The 18,569-nt window shown below is 46.1% G+C and overlaps 1 protein-coding gene across 1 annotated transcript; it reads left to right on the top strand.

The window, feature by feature from the left end:
• Positions 1-5,058: 5,058 nt before the first annotated feature.
• On the top strand, positions 5,059-18,289 carry LOC111148733 (serpin family A member 11). Its single transcript, XM_022505529.1, has 4 exons — positions 5,059-5,704; positions 11,918-12,191; positions 15,710-15,857; positions 17,941-18,289. Exons 1-4 carry the CDS (start codon positions 5,059-5,061, stop codon positions 18,142-18,144), a joined length of 1,272 nt encoding a protein of 423 aa, XP_022361237.1. The 3' UTR covers positions 18,145-18,289.
• The last annotated feature ends 280 nt before the right edge of the window (positions 18,290-18,569 follow it).

Below are 18,569 nucleotides of genomic sequence, written 5' to 3'. Positions count from 1 at the left end.
CACTTGGGCAGCCGGCTTTGCTCAGCCTACAGCACTTCTGTGGATAACTGCCCACTCCCTTTAGCATGCGGGACACCAGCCCCCTACCATCCTCCATGCTCACCCTTCAGCATATAGGTTATTAGGACCGAATAGTATCCATGAGCATCCTTCAGCACAAGGGACACTACGCTCTCACTGTTCTCCGTTGGATGCCATCTACTCCATGGGACATGAGGCCCTCAGTGCACCCTCTCTGCTTTTGCCATGGATCTGCTAGGACCTGAAACACACACAGGTGGGGATCTCCAGGCCTTCCTCCACCTGATTATGCTGTGGACACCACTTCCTCCACATTTTCTAGAACAATCTACCTTATTGCTCTTCCTTCAGGGGAGCGTCTTGTGCCAGGGTCTAGCATAGAATCCAAAATGGGGGGTCCTAGAGTTGGTTCTTCTTCCCCTAGCATGTGATAAGTAACTGCAAAGAGCCAAGTGATTTATGTGCAAGTAAGAGCGAACTGGGTTCCTATTAGATGAGGGAAAACAAAAAACAAAAACTCTGACCATATATTTCAATGGTCTTGTTCATTTGTAGCGCAAATGTGTCCTTACAAAACATGCAGAAGGTTCTCAACACTGTTCTAGATCCAGGGGTAGGGTCTCAAGTGTTGGTGGGTGTAGCAGACCCCATCAGTGCCTGGTCCAAATGTCCTTGGCCTTCACCTTTCCAGCCCACATTGATTGAGTCCCACCTGGAGCTCTCCACCTGGGGCTTTCTCCTGCCTCACACACCGGACAGTCCAAGGGCACCTGGAGAAGCAGACTCAGCCTCCTTGGGGGGCCTTCATGTCTGAAAAGCACCTCCTGATTGGAGCCACTGTGCCAACCTGGACATATTTTATTTGGCTTTATGCATATGATGAAATAACTCCACCCTCTAACAATGTTTGATTGTTTTCTCATATAAGTAAGATACACGTTGTTTGTGAGAAATTAGAAGAATACAGAATCTACAAAGAAGAAAATAAAAGTCACCTCAAGGTGACTTTTCACCAAAATTTCACTCATAAGAAATAATTCAATTCGTTCCAGGTTTTGTTCTAGATCTTGGCTGATTCATGGTGAACAAGAGACAATGGTCCTTTTTATGGGGATTCAAAACAGCAGGCAAGAAAGCTTTGCTCTATGTTCTAATTTCCTTCAGTCTTTTTCTTTTTCTGTACCTGGGTGATATTTATTTAAAATATCATACAAATCTGGGAATGGTAGAGAATCGGTAAAACACTGGAGCCTCGCCACCCACTTCGCGAGCAGGTAACTGAACCTCCCGGAGCCTCAGCATCCCGTCTGTGAGGTGGGGCTGGCTGTGCCTCGCTCACATTCTTTCTCCGTCCAGTTTTACTGAGAAACGATGGACACACATCACTGTATACATCCAGGGTGAGCCGCAAGGCAGCTCGGTTCACATGTGTTGTGAAAGGGTGATCACGTCAAGGTTGGGTCAGCATCTCCCGGTCTTACCGCTAGGGTGATGTGGAAAGAACACTGGGCAGATCACCGCCCAGATCAGATCAGTGACGGGTCCACAGCAACCACATGGCGACGTCTGTCGTTGTCACCGGGACTGCGATACCCTCCAATGGAGTGGGGCCCAGAGTCACCATCCACTCGGCTTGTAGGATGGGCAAGCAGGACAGATCCTTCCAAATAAAAAAGGTCCCTTCCTGATGGCTGCACATTGCCTCCAGTTCCAGGAACTGACCTGGCAAATATTGACCGGGCCGCCCCGATCTTCCAACACCATTTCCTGTAGGTAGGAGGCCACGCGGTGCTGAAGACCTGGGGTCCCCAGCCCAGGGAGCTTCCTGTGAGTATCATGCTTATGCCTGAAATGGAGGTGAGGGTGGGGGTGCTTCTCTCTCTCTGTCTCTGTCTCTCTGTGTCTCTCCTTCCCTCTCTCTCTCCCTCTCTCTCTCTCTCCTCCCTTCTCTCCCTCTTTCTTTCTATATCTCCTTTTCTCTCTCCTTTCTCTTTCTCTTTGTCTCTCCCTCCCTGTCTCTCTTTCTCTCTCTCTTTCCCCTTCCCTCTCTCTCTCTGGCTTTGGCAGCAAGGATGGCAGAACTGAGTCCCCGCAAGGACAAGTGCTGGTATACACTGCTTCTAAGGCTCTAAGCGGGAACTTCAGGTTTTAAATAACCTTTCATGGAAAACTTTGCCAACAAAAATGTTGAGAGAGGAACTCCCAGGGCTCCTGGTGGTTAGACCAAAAAAACGGAACAATACAACCCAAAGCAAATGACAACGTTGCAGTAACAAATTTACCTGAGACGCGGTTGTAGCAAAAGGCTCGCACTTCAGGAGCCCTCGTCTAGAGTCTGAATCACGCTCCTGCCACTTAACAGGTGTTGGTCTTGATCCTGAGTCCAGTTTCCCCGTAGGCACAGCAAGGGTACAAATCCCTGTGTCTTCAGGTTCTCATAGGGATTCAACTGAATGACATGAATCAGTGATCTCTCGACAAAGGCACTGGCATTTGCACAAGACTGTTCTGCATTGCATGTCACCGCTCTGTTATTTCGAGAGCTTTCTCTCTCCCACCAAATTCCAGGAACACCCCCTGCCCCAGACTCTGAGCTGATCTCAAATACCATCCCCCTGTATTTGAGAACACATTCGGCTGAGAGCCTGTGAGATGATGGATCTAATATCCTTGCACAAAATAAACAATATGTAGGAATATTATCATTAACTGATGGAGTTCTTAGTTTTCCTCTGGGATCTTTCTAGAAAAGAAATAAAGACAGACATTGGGTGTAATTACACCAGACAACTGTAGACAGGGGTGGAAATTCACATCGCCTGCCTTCTACAGATCAGCGGCCTTCCACGCCATATGCCTTGTAATCCTTAAGTGCTCCGGCCCCCAGAAGGTCGGCATTATCCTTTTCCTTTTGTAAATGGGGACACTGCGGGTCAGAGAGTTTCCTTTGTGCAGATCCCACAGGGAGATACCGCGAAGTCTAATTCAAACCCAAGCCCTGTGACTTTCCATCCTCTTTGGGAAATAAGCCTTCTGCACATCTGGGAATCACTGGGGTTTCGGAAGGGTAAACACGGTGAGTTCAGTGGGAGAAAAAGAATAAACCAGAACTGGTTTTACTACAGCTGTATTTCTGATTTTCCCCAGGAGCAGACGGATTTTTAAATCGTTCCGCTTCCCAACGTGGATGGAACCTGTCACTAGGGGAGCCCAGCAGAGCTCTGGGAGAGGGAGGAAGGACGTGGCCTTGGGAAATGGCCCGCAGTACTTTGCTCAGCAAACTTATTTCCACATAACTGATAAGCAGGCTGTATTCGTCCCTCCCGGCAACTGGCCTGTGGGGTTTTTAGGGCCCAGGGTGCTATAAACCGCCTACAGATATGATCTCTCCCACACTACCGTGGCATCTGTAATAGAGCCAGGGGTCATTGGTTTGGGCAAAAGTCACCCATCAAGACACAAACGTTATCAAGACCGACGAACGGCAACGAGAGGGTGGTCAGCTGTGGAAGAGTCAGTTCTGAAGGGAGCGAGGGGATGGTGCTGTCCTTACTGGGGATATCAAGGTGTGGGGGAGTCCCCGCGGCCATGTGACAGCGCGTGCTCTGTGATGGTGTGCGGAGGGGTGTGTGTGGAGATCCTGAAAGGGACAGGGGCGCCAGACTCGGGCCAGTGTGAGCAGAGATAAGCTGCGTCTACACGGCAGTTCCTCCTAGAGCTGGAGCTGCCTTCCCTGCCCTGAGGAAGGATTCTCCCACTCCCACACCGCTTTCAGTCCCTAGAGCTAGAAGGCTTCTCTGGCCCGCTCTGTGACCTAAAGTACTGGAGAGATGGGGTTCATTTCCCTATGCTGCCCCCAACAAAGCGCCACAACCTGGGTAGTTTCAATGACAGAAATAGATCGTCGCGTCACCATGGAGTCCGGAAGTCAGAGATCTAGGTGGCGGGGGTGGGGCTGGTTCCTTCTGAGACTGGGCAGGAGAACCTGCCGCAGAGCTCTCCCTGAGCTGCTGGGTTTGCTGGCGATCTCTGGCATCCTTGGTTCTGGAAGCATCACCCTGATCTCTGCCTTTGTCTTCCTAGCACGTTCTTCCTGTGTGCATGTCTGTGCCCAAATGCCCCCTAAGAAGGACACCGGTCCTATTAGATTAGTGCCCATCTAATGACCTCGGCTTAAGCAAGTACACCTCAACAGCCCCATTTCCAGACAAACACTCTGAGATACGGGGGTTTGAGCTTCCACATACAAATTTGGGGTTATGCAATTCAACCCATGCCAGACCTCTTCCCTGAAACTCTGAGTCGATTAAGATACAGTTTTGCACTGCCGCACGTGACAGGGGAGCTCGAGATGCCAAGTTTGATGGGGACAGAGCTGATCCATCCTCCCAGGCTCCAGGCACCCCTCGTGGGCGGCCCCCATCCACCAGGCCCCTGTGTCTCACCATCACCTCAACACTCCAGCTAATGAAAAACCAGAAGAGGAGAGGGCACTCCCCTTTCTTGGAGGATCTGACCCAGGAGCTGTACACACCCTCCTCTCCCCTCCAGCTGGTGAGAGTGATGGGAAGGGCCACACCTGGGTTCTAGCAAGGCCCAGCCTCACTCTCTGTCACGGTGCCCTGAGCCTCTGTTCTGTAGCCACTCCCAGTCCCTGAAAGTTCATGAGTAATTCCAAGAATGCCTAGAAAGAAGAAAGAAAAGAAAAAGGAAGGAAGGAAGGAAGGAAGGAAGGAAGGAAGGAAGGAGAGGGGGGGGAAGGAAAGTAGGAGGGAGGGACGGAGGAAGGGAGAATTAACAGTGGAATTTTGTTTTTAGAGCCCAGAGTGCTTTTCTCAACAAAATCTTGTAGACAGACGATGAATACATCAAGCAGATTGAGGGCTGCTGCTCAGACTGTAGCCTCATCCCCTGCAGGGCCCCTCATAGCAGCTGTGTGGGGTATAGTTTGCATGTGAGGTTCACTGTGCGAGCAATGGGGAGCACCAAAGTTATTTATGAAGCAGAATGACTTGTTCAACATCTTCTTTTCAGAGGATGGGTCCAGCCTGGCTGTGGCTGCTGGGAGCAGGGATCCTGCCCTCTGTCCACTGTCAGCCCTTTCCTGCCCATGGAGATAAGAGTCTGGGGGTGCCTCAGGCCCCTGGTGACCAGCTCTCCGTGCCAGGGACCCCCGCCTACCGCAAGATCACACCCACCATCACCAACTTCGCCTTGCGCTTGTACAAGCAGCTGGCCACGGAAACCTCGGGAAACATCTTCTTTTCCCCCGTGAGCATCTCTACTTCCCTGGCCCTGCTCTCTCTTGGGGCCCAGGCTGACACCCCAGCTCAGATCCTGGAGGGCCTCGGCTTCAACCTCACAGAGATCCCAGAAGCTGACATCCACCGGGGTTTCCAAAGCCTCATCCACGCCCTTGACCTGCCCAGCCCCAAACTGGAGCTGAAAGTAGGCAACTCCTTGTTCCTGGACAAGCAACGGAAACCTCAGCAGTCCTTTTTGGACACTATCAGGGAGCTGTACGGAGCATTTGCGTTTTCTGCCAACTTCACGGACTCAGCCATGACCAGGAGGCAGATCAATGAGTACGTGAGAAAGCAGACGTACGGGCAGGTGGCGGACAGCCTTCAGGAGTTCACGCAAGACACATTCATGATTCTCTTGAATTACATCTTCTTCAAAGGTGAGGGCTGGCTCGGGCAGCAGCACTGTCACCTCCACCACCTCCAGTCATGCCCCTGGAAGCCACCTGCCCTTAAGGCTTGCAGCTGTTCCTCCCTATGTACTGACACAACCTTCCTATCAGTCTACTTCCTGATTTATCAATACTTGTTTTCTCTTGCCATGTTTCTTCTGTTCAGTTTTTATCCTGATTTTCTTTTGTTAGACATTCCATCATACGCTTTTAGAAATAACCCCTTTTTTAAGAAAAATTTTACTTTTTGTATTATCTATCTTGAACACAGAAAAATATACAGAGGATAATACAAAATCCCCACCAAGAAGGGAGAAATATTAACATTTTAAAACTTGCTTCAGATTTTTATTTTTTTCAGGACTATAATATTGCAGGGATTTTAGGTCCTTTTTAACCTTTCCCTGGTCCAATTTGCCTCCTTCCATCCCTCCCCAGAGGCAACCAGTATCCTAGGGGTGACATGCAACCCTCTCCTCCATGTGCTCCCACCATGAACACATTAAGTATCCATGACCCTGTTTAATGCACTGCATGTGTTCTAAATTTTATGAGAATGGTATCGTCTGTACAAATGATCTCGCACTTAGGTGTTACTGTCCTCACCACATCTTTTTTTTTTTAGATTTATTTATTTATTTTAGAAAGAGAGAGTTGGGGGTGGGAAGGAGAGGGGCAGAGGGGGAGGGAGAGAGTCTCAAGCAGACTTTCTGCTGAGTGTGAAGCCTGACACGGGGCTCCGTCCCACAACCCTAGGACCATGACCTGAGCTGAAACCAAAGTCGGACCGTTAACCAGTGGAGCCACCCAGGCTCCCTGTATCTTAATTCATATAAATAGCTTGTTAGCTTATTTTGACTGTGGCATTGAGCATGTCATACTTGTGGGGCTCCTTTCTTCTACTCATGTTATTTCTTGATTTAGTAGCATGTATCTCTGTGATGATCCTAGGAAAATGAATTCTTCCACTTTTTAAACACAGGTCTGTTCCAATGTCCTTCGTTTTCACCTGGTGTTTTTGTCTGCTCCAGGATCCACATTACATTTAGTCATCATGTCAGAGTACACTCCTCTGCACTCGGACAGTTTCTCAGACTTTCCTTGCTCTCAATGACCTTACCGATTTTGAAGAATACGGGCTAGACACTCCGTAGCATGTCTCTCAGTTGGGATTGTTTGCCTGTTTTTGCCTCATGAGGACGACTGGGGTGAGGGGACGTGGGGAGGAGGGCCACGGAGAGGAAGTGCCATTTTTATCACATCAAGCCAAGGAGGCGTACTATCAGCATGACTTATCACCGTTGATGTTGACTTTGACCATCTGGCTGAGGTCATGCTTGTCAGATATCTCTTTTGCAAAGTTACCCTTTCCCCGTTGATGGAGGTCACTATGTATATCCCATACTCAGAGACTGGGGTGTTATGCTCCATATCCATGAGAAGGGGGGATCTACCTAAATTATTTGGAATTCTTCGGTATGGGAGATTTTTCTTTTCGCTTACATTTATTTATTCAATCACTGACTTACATCATTATGGACTCAAGGATATTTATTTTATATTTGAGGTTGTAATCCACTGCTACTTAGCTTTGTGGCTTAAAATTTTCTAACATTGACCATGAGAAGATCCTTCCATTGGTTCCTGCATCCCGTGACATGCCCCCATCATTGCCGACTTTTTTTCTTTTTTTCTTTTTAGAGCACTTCCTTATTTCTGGAACTACAAGACACTCCAGGTTCATCTTTTATATCTCCTGCCCCCTGGAAAACACCTCTTTGTCTCTCTGTGCTGACATCTGGATGATTTCTTCAGCTCCACTTCCCTTTTACTAATTCTCTCAACAGAAGTAGTATCTACTGTTTCACCCATCCACTGAATTTTCAACTTCGCTGACTATATTTTCACTTTGACATCCTATTTTTCTCAAATCTACCTATCATTTTTTGTCATAATGACCCACTCTTATTAAATTTATGCCTTCCTTTTTTTTTTAACACGCTAAAGAAAAAACATCTTTTGGAGTATTCTACTACCTGGAGACCTTCAACTTTGAATTCTTGGTTTTGTTGCCCCAAATTATTCCCTTTCGGTGGGGGATTGAAATGTTTACCTTTGGGATGGTTTTCATGGGAAATCATCTTTTCATGAGTTTCTGATGACCTGTTGTGGAAGGGCCTCTAGGAGAAAATTTCGCGTTTGCCTCTGGTATAGTCCTATTGTTTCCTGGTTCTATTTTAATTTCTAAGTTGGGGAGTCCCTGCACTGAAGAATTAATGAGAACATAGACCAGTCTTAGATTGGAGAGTTCCTACACTGCATGAGTAGTAAAAACAAAAAACCCAGAGCAAGTGACTCTTCCCCTCCACCCCTACCTGGAAATGGAGTGACCTGTCCTAATTCAACCTGGGCTGCTGGGCAAAGTTTTTTAATCCAGGCTTCCCAGACGGGGAAGGGATTGCTTTTCATAGCTTTTGACTCTGCAGAGAGATCAGTTCTAAGTGTGGGCCTGAGTTTTATTTATGTCCCCTGAGAAGACATTAAATACCACCCCTGGGGCTGTATCTGATTCTGATAACCTGAGAGCCAGATGACTTTGTTTCTAAATCAGAGTTACATACTCCTGCTTTGTACCTGGAAGCTTTGATTCTTATTTTTTATCTCAGCTATTATTTGTTTATTTGTTTGTTTGTTTAGCCATTATTTTGTCCAGCTTCTCTGGGTGTTTATGCAGGAAAAAAACAGGTTTTCTGCTTTAACTTAGTCTATGACACTGATCAGAAGTCTCAAGGTCTTAAGCTTTTTTTTTATTCTTATTTTTTCATTTAATTTTATTTTATTTCTTTTCAGTGTTCCAGAATTCATTGTTTATGCACCACACTCACTGCTCCATGTAATACATGCCCTCCATAATACCCACTACCAGACTCACCCAACCCCCACCCACCTCCCCTCCAAAACCCTCAGTTTGTTTCTCAGAGTCCACAATCTCTTATGGTTTGTCTTCCCCTCTGATTTTCCCCAACTCACTTCTCCTCTCCATCTCCCAATGTCCTCTGTGTTATTCCTCACGCCCTATGAGTAAGTGAAACCATATGATAATTGACTCTCTCTGCTTGACTTATTTCCGTCAGCATAATCTCCTCCAGTCCTGTCCATGTTGATGCAAAAGTTGGGTATCCATCCTTTCTGATGGAGGCATAATACTCCATTGTATATATGGATCATATCTTCCTTATTCATTTGTCCATTGAAGGGTATCTTGGTTCTTTCCCAGTTTGGCAACTGTGGCCATTGCTGCTATGAACATTGGGGTACAGACGGCCCTTCTTTTCATTACATTTGTATATTTGGGGTAAATACCCAGTAGTGCAATTGCAGGGTCATAGGGAAGCTCTATTTTTAATTTCTTAAGGAATCTCAACACTGTTTTCTAAAGTGGCTGCACCAACTTGCATTCCCACCAACAGTGTAAGAGGGTTCCCCTTTCTCCACATCCTCTCCAACACATGTTGTTTACTGTCTTGTTAGTTTTGGCCATTCTAAGTGGTGTAAGGTGGTATCTCAATGTGGTTTTGATTTGAATCTCCCTGATGGCTAATGATGATGAACATTTTTTCATGTCTGTTAGGCATTGTATGTCTTCTTTGGAGAAGTGTCTGTTCATGTCTTCTGCCCATTTTTTGATGTGATTATCTGTTTTGTGTGTGTTGCGTTTGAGGAGTTCTTTATAGATCTTGGATATCAGCCCTTTGTCTATAGTGTCATTGGCTAATATCTTCTTCCATTCCATGGGTTGCCTTTTTGTTTTGTTGACTGTTTCCTTTGCTGTGCAGAAGCTTTTGATCTTGATGAAGTCCCAAAAGTTCATTTTTGCTTTTGTTTCCTTTGCCTTTGGAGACATATCTTGAAAGAAATTGCTGTGGCTGATGTCAAAGGGGTTGCTGCCTATGTTCTCCTCTAGGATTTTGATAGATTCCTGCCTCGCATCAAGGTCTTAAGCTTAATCATTTTTGATTCTCCAGAGTCTGACACAGGGTCAAGTATTTTTTTTTTTATTTTTTTTCTAATCAATGAATAGGAAACTTATAGTAAGGCTCTGGGGCCTTGGGGCTCAGGCTGGAGGCTTCTCTTTGGACAAAGGAAAAGCCAGTAGAGTGGCCTTATCTGATTTTCTTTTGGGGGCATAGTTTGTTGGTATGGCCATAATTCTTCTTGGGTCAGTTGATGATGTGGAGGTGCAGGTGAGCAAAACCCTTGTGGAAGATCATAGCTGCAATTATATTTCTGGGCCAGTTGACAGAAGGGAGGCTCCATGATACCACCCCACAGGCAAAGCGCCCAGTACAGGGCAGCCTCTTCCTGGATATTGGAGTCTGCAAGAGTGAGGCCATCCTCCAACAAAAATTAGACAGCGCATGTGAGGCAAGATGTCCTCCTTAGATTTTGGCTTTCACATTCTCAATGGTATCACTGGGCTTGACCTCGAGGGTGATGGTCTTGCCTATCAGGGTCTTTGCAAAGATCTGCTTCTCTATATCTGCCACAAGGCCACCACCACCAAACCACTTAGACACCTTATTGAAGAAAAAGAGGGGTTGAGTATGTTTTGGATGTTTGCTGCTTGAATGATTTCAAGTTAAACTTAGATCTTGTGTTTGAGGTGTCTAGGAATGGCATTCATTAATTCTCAAAAACATACAACAAGACTGACTACATTTCAGGGCCTTAGCTAGCATCTTAGAAAAATTTATGAATAAGATAATTTTCTTACTGTTGTGTAGTTCACAGTAAAAGCAAAATAGGCAAATAAGTAAAAAGGCAATTGCAATTCAATGGGAAAGTGATGCTTGCTTGAGTAGATATGGGTGCCATGGAGCTCTCAAAAGGTACACCTTTCCAGATTTGGGGAGTGAGAAAAGGTTTCCTGGAAGAGGAGACATCTAAGCTGAGACATGAAGAATGAGCTGGATTTACTCAGGCAAAGAGGTTGCAGAGAAGAGGGTTCAGGTTGAAAAACCACCATGTGCCAACGTCCAAGGAAAAGAGAAACCTTTGCATTTTCAAGGAACTGAAATGAATTTAGTTGGATTAGAACATAGAACACAATAGCATAATGCGTAGGGGACAGTGCCAAGAGTTGCAATAAAAAGCTAAGGAGGAACTGTGTTGAGAATCCAAGACTTTATCTGTAGGACCCCAGGATGACCAAGAAGTTGGAAGCAGTAGAGTGAAATGATTACATTTGTTTGAAAAAAATCAGTCTGGCTACAATCTGGAAAATGGTTTGGAGGGGAGAAAGGGTGGAAGAGCAGAGAAAAGTCAGGAGGTTCTTGAAGCATTTCAAAGTAAGTAAGATGGTGGCTGTGGATGAAGGTGCTGCTTTGGAGGTAGAATCAGCAATGCTTGGTCAGTGAGAGGATGTGGGCAAGAGGGACAAGATGAGCCAGCTTTCCATCAGCAAGACCAGTGCTTTCAGGAGGTCAAGCCTGGAGGCTGTTGTGCGTGGAGATTGTTAAGTAGAAAGAGAGACACTATTACACACATGAACAAGGCTGTGACCAACAAATTCTACGGTTCTGTGTCATAAAGAGCTTTTGCGTTATATTTAACATTTTATTAACTGAATTCTTTCTCCTTTTTCAGCTTGAATACTGAGAAGTTCAGAGGGAGGGGGTGGCTCTTGACCTTCTCTGTAGAGGGTTGCTGTTTCAAGGCAGGGCAGAGAGGGGTCAAGTCAATGTTTGCAAAGAACATGACGTGTGGAGCCAGTCAAGCCCCAGTCCCTGCTCTACCATCTAATGGCTCTGCATATTGGGCATGTTTCTATAAATTCACAGGGAATAAGTTTCTCATTGTTGACATGGAGGTCATAATACTTGTTTAATATTAATGTTCATGAAAAAGTAAAGAGATAATGCCTTGCACATGGAAGATCGTTAGTAAATGGAAATACCTTTTAGCTTCTTGAAAGCTAAGTTGCACTAGAATGGAACAAAATCATAGACCATTAGAGCCTAACTCTGGGGACTCACTCTAGTGGCTGAGCCAGCCCTAAGTTCTGGCCCCTGATTCTGTATCCACCTCATATTTATGTATATCAAAGAGGAAGTCATGGAACCAGTGTGGCTTAGTGTATATCTACCCAGAGTTGCTCTCCTGCAGTGTGTTCTCATAGTTTTATGGATTTTGTGTCCTAAGCCAAGTGGAAGCATCCTTTCAATCGCTACCAGACCCAGAAGCAAGAGAGCTTCTTTGTGGATGAGAGGACCTCCCTCCGCATTCCCATGATGCACCAAAAGGAAATGCACAGGTTCTTCTATGATCAAGAAATGGCTTGCACTGTCCTCCAGATAGAATACAGCGGAAACGCCCTGGTTCTGCTCATCCTACCTGACCCAGGGAAAATGGAGCAGGTGGAGGCAGCTTTGCAGCCAGAGACCCTGAGGAAATGGGATCAGTGGCTTCTGCCCAGGTAAGTGTCAGAGTAGAAGGACTCCAGCAGACTTGGTTCAAGAATCCAGACAAGGCCTTGATCAACACCAACTGTAAAAGCCTAACCCCTAGGTCTGGCTCATCATCTTGCCCTTTAACTAAGTATGTGGGTAAGATGAGGCCATAATCCCTGCTACATTGGGTTGGTCAAAGGATTGACCAAGTTCTCACATATAAACCTTTGAGATTGGTCATGATAAGTGCTCACCAGGTGTTAATAATTCTTATCCCTTCCTGAGTGTTTTTCTGGCCAACCTTCTTTCCTCTTGTTTCTCCCTTTTTCCAGAATAATTTGCTACCAGGAGGTAGAGAAGTATAACCAAAAAAATCAGATTAAGGACAATTATTAAGAGTAATTATGACTCCCATGCAACAGTATATATTTCTTAAAAGAGCCCCTCCTTTTTTTACTTTATGTAAAAAATTGTTTGACCAAAATGTAGAAAAGGTGATACTATTACATGCATTACAGTTGGAAGAATCTAAATGAAAAGTGTAGGTTTTATTAATTGCACAATTTGCTAGTGTACCTCCAGGGTTGTATGATGCTTAATAAATAAGAGCGAGAGGTAAAGGATTTGGATAAGTTGGAAGCAGGTTTGTAGAACTGTAAACTTGAGTTGGTCCCCACAGTGCTAGGGAGTGGGGACTGTTTCAGCTCCAAGATGTTGGCCAGGAAGGCAGAAATAGAACAGCACCAAAATGTGTAGCCTTGTTGACAAAATAGTCCATATCCAATTTAATCAGGAGTTTCTTGGTCATTTATTAACTTGGTCATGAAGAAGGACTTAGAGACCTGGTTAGGTAAATCTTCAATTTGGCATTCCTTGAAGTATGGAGGAGAGATAAAGCTAGGCCAATTACTTTATTTCTGATTTGCTGTCAGAGAGCACCCCCCCACCCTGCCCAATGTTTGGCTAACATTGCTCAATTATTGATGGCTAGCAGTCTTTTTGGTAGGTCCTCTTTGAAAAAAAAATACCCTTATTTTTATTAAAATATTTCTTAATGAAATTAAATACCAAGAAGAGTATTGTAAGAATTAAAGTGCTAGTTTTATGGGATCTCAACCCCCTACCACCTTTTATTTCACTTTTCAGTTTGTGGTTTTCCTTACAATGGTTTCAACCTTTTCTGGTATGAGACTCCATTTTCTAGATAACCCTTTCATGGGATCTATCTCGTTTCATGAGAGCTCTGATACAACATTTGGCCTTGAGTTCTAATTGCCTCTTGCTGCATAATAAGCCACCCCAAAATGGAATGGCATGAAAAAAAATATCTATTATCTCTCTCTGTCCAGTGGGTGGACTGGGCTCAGCCTTGTGGTTCTCATGTGAGGCTTTCCTGCACTGCAGTTGGATACTGGCTAGGGCTGGAGCATTGAAGGCTTTTCTATGGGCTGTCTCGTGTCTGATTTAGCTGGCTGCTCAGATAAGGGCTGAGCAGGTCTCTCTCTCTCTCTCTCTCTCTCTCTCTCTCTCTCCCTGTAGCATCTCCATGAGGCTAGCTTGGGCTCCTGCACATCGTTGTTATATAACAGCTCAGGGCTCCAGGAAGGAGTGTTCCAAAAGATAGGAAGTGAAAGCTCCTGCTCTCTTAAGTTCTGGTCTCCAAAGTGTCTTTTCTGCTATATATTTTGGGTCAGAGTAGTCACAGGACCCCTCCCCCCACCCCCAGTTCAGAGGGAGGGTGTACAGACCAAACCTCTTGATGACCACTTTCATTTTGAACCCACCAGCAGTTGGTAAACACCAATCACCCTAGTGCCCACAGAAGCCTTCCCTCAGCTCCCCAACCGCACTGAGGGATAGGAAAAGGTGCTCGTGTTTGGGCAGAGATTCAAATACCAAATAAAAGAGATACAAGTCAAGGACAGAGATCAGGATAAGAGACTATTCCTGTTGTCTATAAACTTACATGGCAATGATCAGTTTCTGATTCCAGCTCCATATTCTCAAGGTCCTTTGGGGGGAGCCTGTCCCTTCCCCCAGCAGAGGAGGAACTACCACAGAATCTTCTAGATTTTCCCTCAGAAAGGTCTGGGGTTTTTTGTTTTTTGTTTTTGTTTTTTGTTTTTATTTTGTTTTTGTTTTTGTTTTTAAGTAGGCTTCATGTTCAGCATGGAGCCAATGCAGGACTTGAACTCATGACCCTGAGATCAAGATCTGAGCTGAGATCAAGAGTCAGACAGACACTTAATGGGCTGAACCACCCAGGAAACCCAGGAAGGTCTGTTTTGGCCTCTCACTTTGACCTTCAAAAAACAAAACCAACCCAAGTTATTTTTCGAAATCTCAGATGATTTAACAGGGCACGCTGTTACTGTGTCTCGTGCCAGAGAGTTATAATATCACAGCAGCATGTTAATGGGATTTCCAACATGAAAACTTCAGACTGCCAGGCTTCCCTCTGTTGAGCTGTGAGGAAGGTTCACTTGTCCAGTGGAATCACTATCCCCACTAACTGTTCATTTTTCATTTGTGTGGGTTGAACACCTGCTGTGTGCAGGACTCTCTAGCAGCCTCCTGTGCTAGACTCCACTCTGACCCCTCCATGGCTTGGGCCTGCCCACAAGGGCTGCCTGTGGAAAATTTGCCAAGTGGGCCAAGGTAGCTTTGTTTTCTGTTCTCCATATCCTTTCCTTCCTCTTCAATGTTTGACCCTTGACCTCCCCTTGATCCCTTTGATTAGACATCTGGACACTCACATTATCCCAGAAGTTAGCTGGCAATGAATCTCTAAGCTGATTTAGGCTATCTAATCTGAACTCATCCGAGGCAGAAGTTTCCAAGCAGGTTATTACCTGGCCAGACTCGCAGGGCCCACTGTCCTGACAACTGTGAAACAATAATCAAGAAGAACAATCCCAAGAAGAAAAGGACAGATTCGCTCAGTGTCAAATAAAACTTGTGAATTTACCACAGGCAGTGCAGTGATCTGATGGCAAGGGCAGTCTCAGGACAGAGAGTGGCCCACAGTCTACACACACCATCTCCCTTCAGATCCTCACAACAGCCCAAAACCCAGACAGTAAGAACGGACAGTTTCCGGGGGTGTTGCCAGCAGCTGGATTTAGGATACAGTTGAGAAGAGGAGCCAGTAGAACCTGCTGATGAATCAGACATAGAGGTGGGAAAACATGGGCAATATTTCTCATGCATGGTTATTCTTTGGATCTGATCCGTTACACCTTGTAAAATCCGTTGCCCGATGTCTGGCATGGAAGAAGTCCTCCATAAACGTGCCAGAGATGAAGACACATGGCCATGCCAGGAGTCTTTTCAGATCCAGACACAAGAGGCCTACAAGGTGTGAAGAGAAGGGGGGGGGTCCGGGTTTCTGGAATGTTCTGGTACAGTGGGGAGTGTTGTGGTAGGACCGGATCCCCCTCCTTCTGGCAAACACTTCTTCCCAAAGCTCAGGCTGCCTACAGACAGGGTGGGAGCAGCCCGTGTAACCTGAAAGCATGGGCTCTCTGGCTGGTTCTCTTTGCAGCCTCCTGGATTTACATCTGCCGAGGTTTTCCATTTCTGGGACATACAACCTTGAAGAAATACTTCCCCACATTGGTCTCACCAACATCTTCAACTTAGGAGCTGACTTATCAGGAATCACTGAACAGCTCAACCAAACCATCTCTCGGGTAAGGTGGTGAACATGGACAGAGGAGAGGGTCTTTTCTCCTCTGAAGTGTGCATTTGAAAGTCAAGTTTCTCTTTCTTTTTCCCATTCTGGGTCTTGATTCCAATCGATGAGGCTTCTTTTCATAAGAAGTTCCCTTTCTGTCTCTCCTCTGGATTCTTCAGAGCAGGAACACTGAGTCCTGTATAAAGTAGACATGCATCAGAGGTCATCCCTGGACCCAAAATTTTTGCAGTGGGGATTAGCTTTGTCTTCCTTCCTTATACTTCCTCCACGGCAGGCAGTGAAACTCTTTCTTTGTCATAGTTATAGAGAGTAGTGGGGCATGAAGACCAGATGTATCCATCAGCCTTGCTACAGAGACAAACATCCCCCAAATCTCAGAGCCCGAACAGGCTTACTTCTTATTTATGTTACATGTCAGAAGTGTGTCATGACCCTGGGGCTATAGACCTACTTCACAGTGCTTCTCCCTTTCAGGATGCAGGTGAAAGGAGGAGTCCCTATCTGGGACATGTCATTCGCAGGGCAATGGGTAAAAAGCAAGAGAAACTGTAGGATGGCTTTTCACATTTCTTTTCACTCTGGGTTATGCCAAGGCCAGTCACGTGTCCCTGGCTAAAGCAAGTCCCATAGTCAAGACAGCCATCATTTTGGGAGAGGGGCAGTTTCTGGTCTCCTCCTGTAGGAGGCATTGCCAGTTACAGGGCATGGCTGGGAATCCATGACTCTACTAGGAAAGGAGAGCTAATAGCTGGGTATAACAATGTAATTTTCCTTCCCTGCTCTATCTTTTCTGTTTTAGGATAGAGTCATTAATTGTTGTTTGAGGCTTTTCCAGGAATTTCTTTTAAAAGGTGTAGTTATTTATTTATTTGAGAGAGAGAGAGCACAGAGGGAGAGGGAGAGAGAGTCCCAAGCAGATTTGGGATTGAACCCCACATCAGGCTCTGTGGGGCTCCGTCTCATGACCCTGAGATCACAACCTGACCCAAAACCAAGAGCTGGTTGGTAAAACAACTGCACCAACCAGGTTCCCCTTTGCTAGGAATTTCATAAGGAAGGTTTTCTGTCTTTTGCTTGTGAAAGGCCAGCTGAGATTAGGAACATGAACCAAGGCAATAGGGATGGGGTCCTGTGTGTGCACATAAATGTGTGTTTGTGTGCGTGTGCATGCACGCCCGTGGTGGACAGGGTGAACAAGAAGGAGAAGAAATAACGTCACCTTTTAAAGAATTCCTTTCACAGTGACCTTAAATACTAGGTATGTCTCTTCATAGAACTTTTTAGAAATGAAAAGGCTTCTCAGGCCAAAATATTTCAACTCTTTTTTAAAGCTTCAGAATCCTTTCTTCCTAAAAAGGTATGTGAAGGTGAGAGTTTAAAAAAAGGAATTCTGGAGAGGGGTTGAGGGGGTTGGGGTAACTGGGTAACAGGTATTTTGGAGGGCACATGATACAGTGAGCCCTGAGTGTTGTACGCAACTGATGAGTCCCTGAACTTTACAGCTGGAACTAATAATACACTTTATGTTAATTAATTGAATTTAAATTTTAAAATTAAAATTAAAAAAGGAATTCTTACAGAAGCTGGTAGAGGGTTTGGCATATCAGACAACCCTGTTCCCTGAATTCATGTTACAATCCACTGATTTAGGCTAAGCAGGTCATCTTAAAGAAGAGGCCAGCAAGGGTTAGAGATGTGCATGCAGCTCAGAGCAGGGCCTGGTGCTCAGCCTGGTGAGGCTCAGAGCAGGATCCCGGTGCCCAGGTGTTTCCGGCATGCTCCTAAAACTTGCTGTTGGGAGTTTGCAACCTGATTTCTGCATGCCCTGCTCAGGCTCATCTGTGTTTTGCCAGAGAGCAAACAGCACTCTTAAGGCCATCCCCAAGGATGCGGTGGTGGCGGGGAGAAAATGCCAGGAAGAGGCAGAAGCAGTGAAGGCTGGCATTGCCTCCTGGGAAGACAGGGCCCTGGGGCCTGAGGGGGTGACTCCCTGCAGCTCTCTAGAACCACACATGTGGGATCTGTCCCCTGAGAGCACCCTGAGCTGACACTGGCTCTGTCCCCATCTCCTCCTCCAGGTGTCACACAAGGCGACTATGGACATGAATGTGTGGGGAACCCGAGCAGGGGCTGCCTCCGGCCTCCTCTCCCAGCCCCAGGCTCTGAATGCAACGTCAGGCCCCCAGACCCGTTTCAACCGGCCTTTCCTGGTGCTCCTGTGGGAGGTGACCACACAGAGCTTGCTCTTCCTGGGCAAAGTCGTCAACCCTGCTGCAGGGTGACCACAGTGGGAGGCCAGGTGGCGGCTTGTCTCCCCCTCCCCTGAACAATCAGAAAGGCCAGCACCAGCCTGTACCATGGGCTGCAGTGAGGACCAGCTAATACATGTGCCAAGATCCTAATAAATTTGACCTTGGGTTGTGTGAACATTGAGGTGCAGTGTTTACAAGGGAAGGTCGAGAATAGATCACCTTCAGAGGAGACTGAGACCAGGGTCAGGGCTCCAAGTCATGCTCTAAGAAGGGGGTGTGATAATGGACTGATGTAGCATGGGAGGTCAACTGGCCAAGGGTAACCCCAAGATCAAAGAACATGAGAGGGTCCACATGGCCAGGTGGGCACAAACTTGGTCAGTGGATTTGGGGACAGTATTTGGACAATGAATTTGGGGACAGTGTTTGGTTGCAATGGGACATCTTTAGCTATT

Source organism: Enhydra lutris, unplaced genomic scaffold, assembly GCF_002288905.1.
Source record: "Enhydra lutris kenyoni isolate GAN:26980312 unplaced genomic scaffold, ASM228890v2 scaffoldscaffold20, whole genome shotgun sequence".
NCBI lineage: Eukaryota > Metazoa > Chordata > Mammalia > Carnivora > Mustelidae > Enhydra > Enhydra lutris.
The sequence above is the reverse complement of the archived record's forward strand: the minus strand, read 5'-3'. Positions and strand labels throughout refer to the sequence as shown.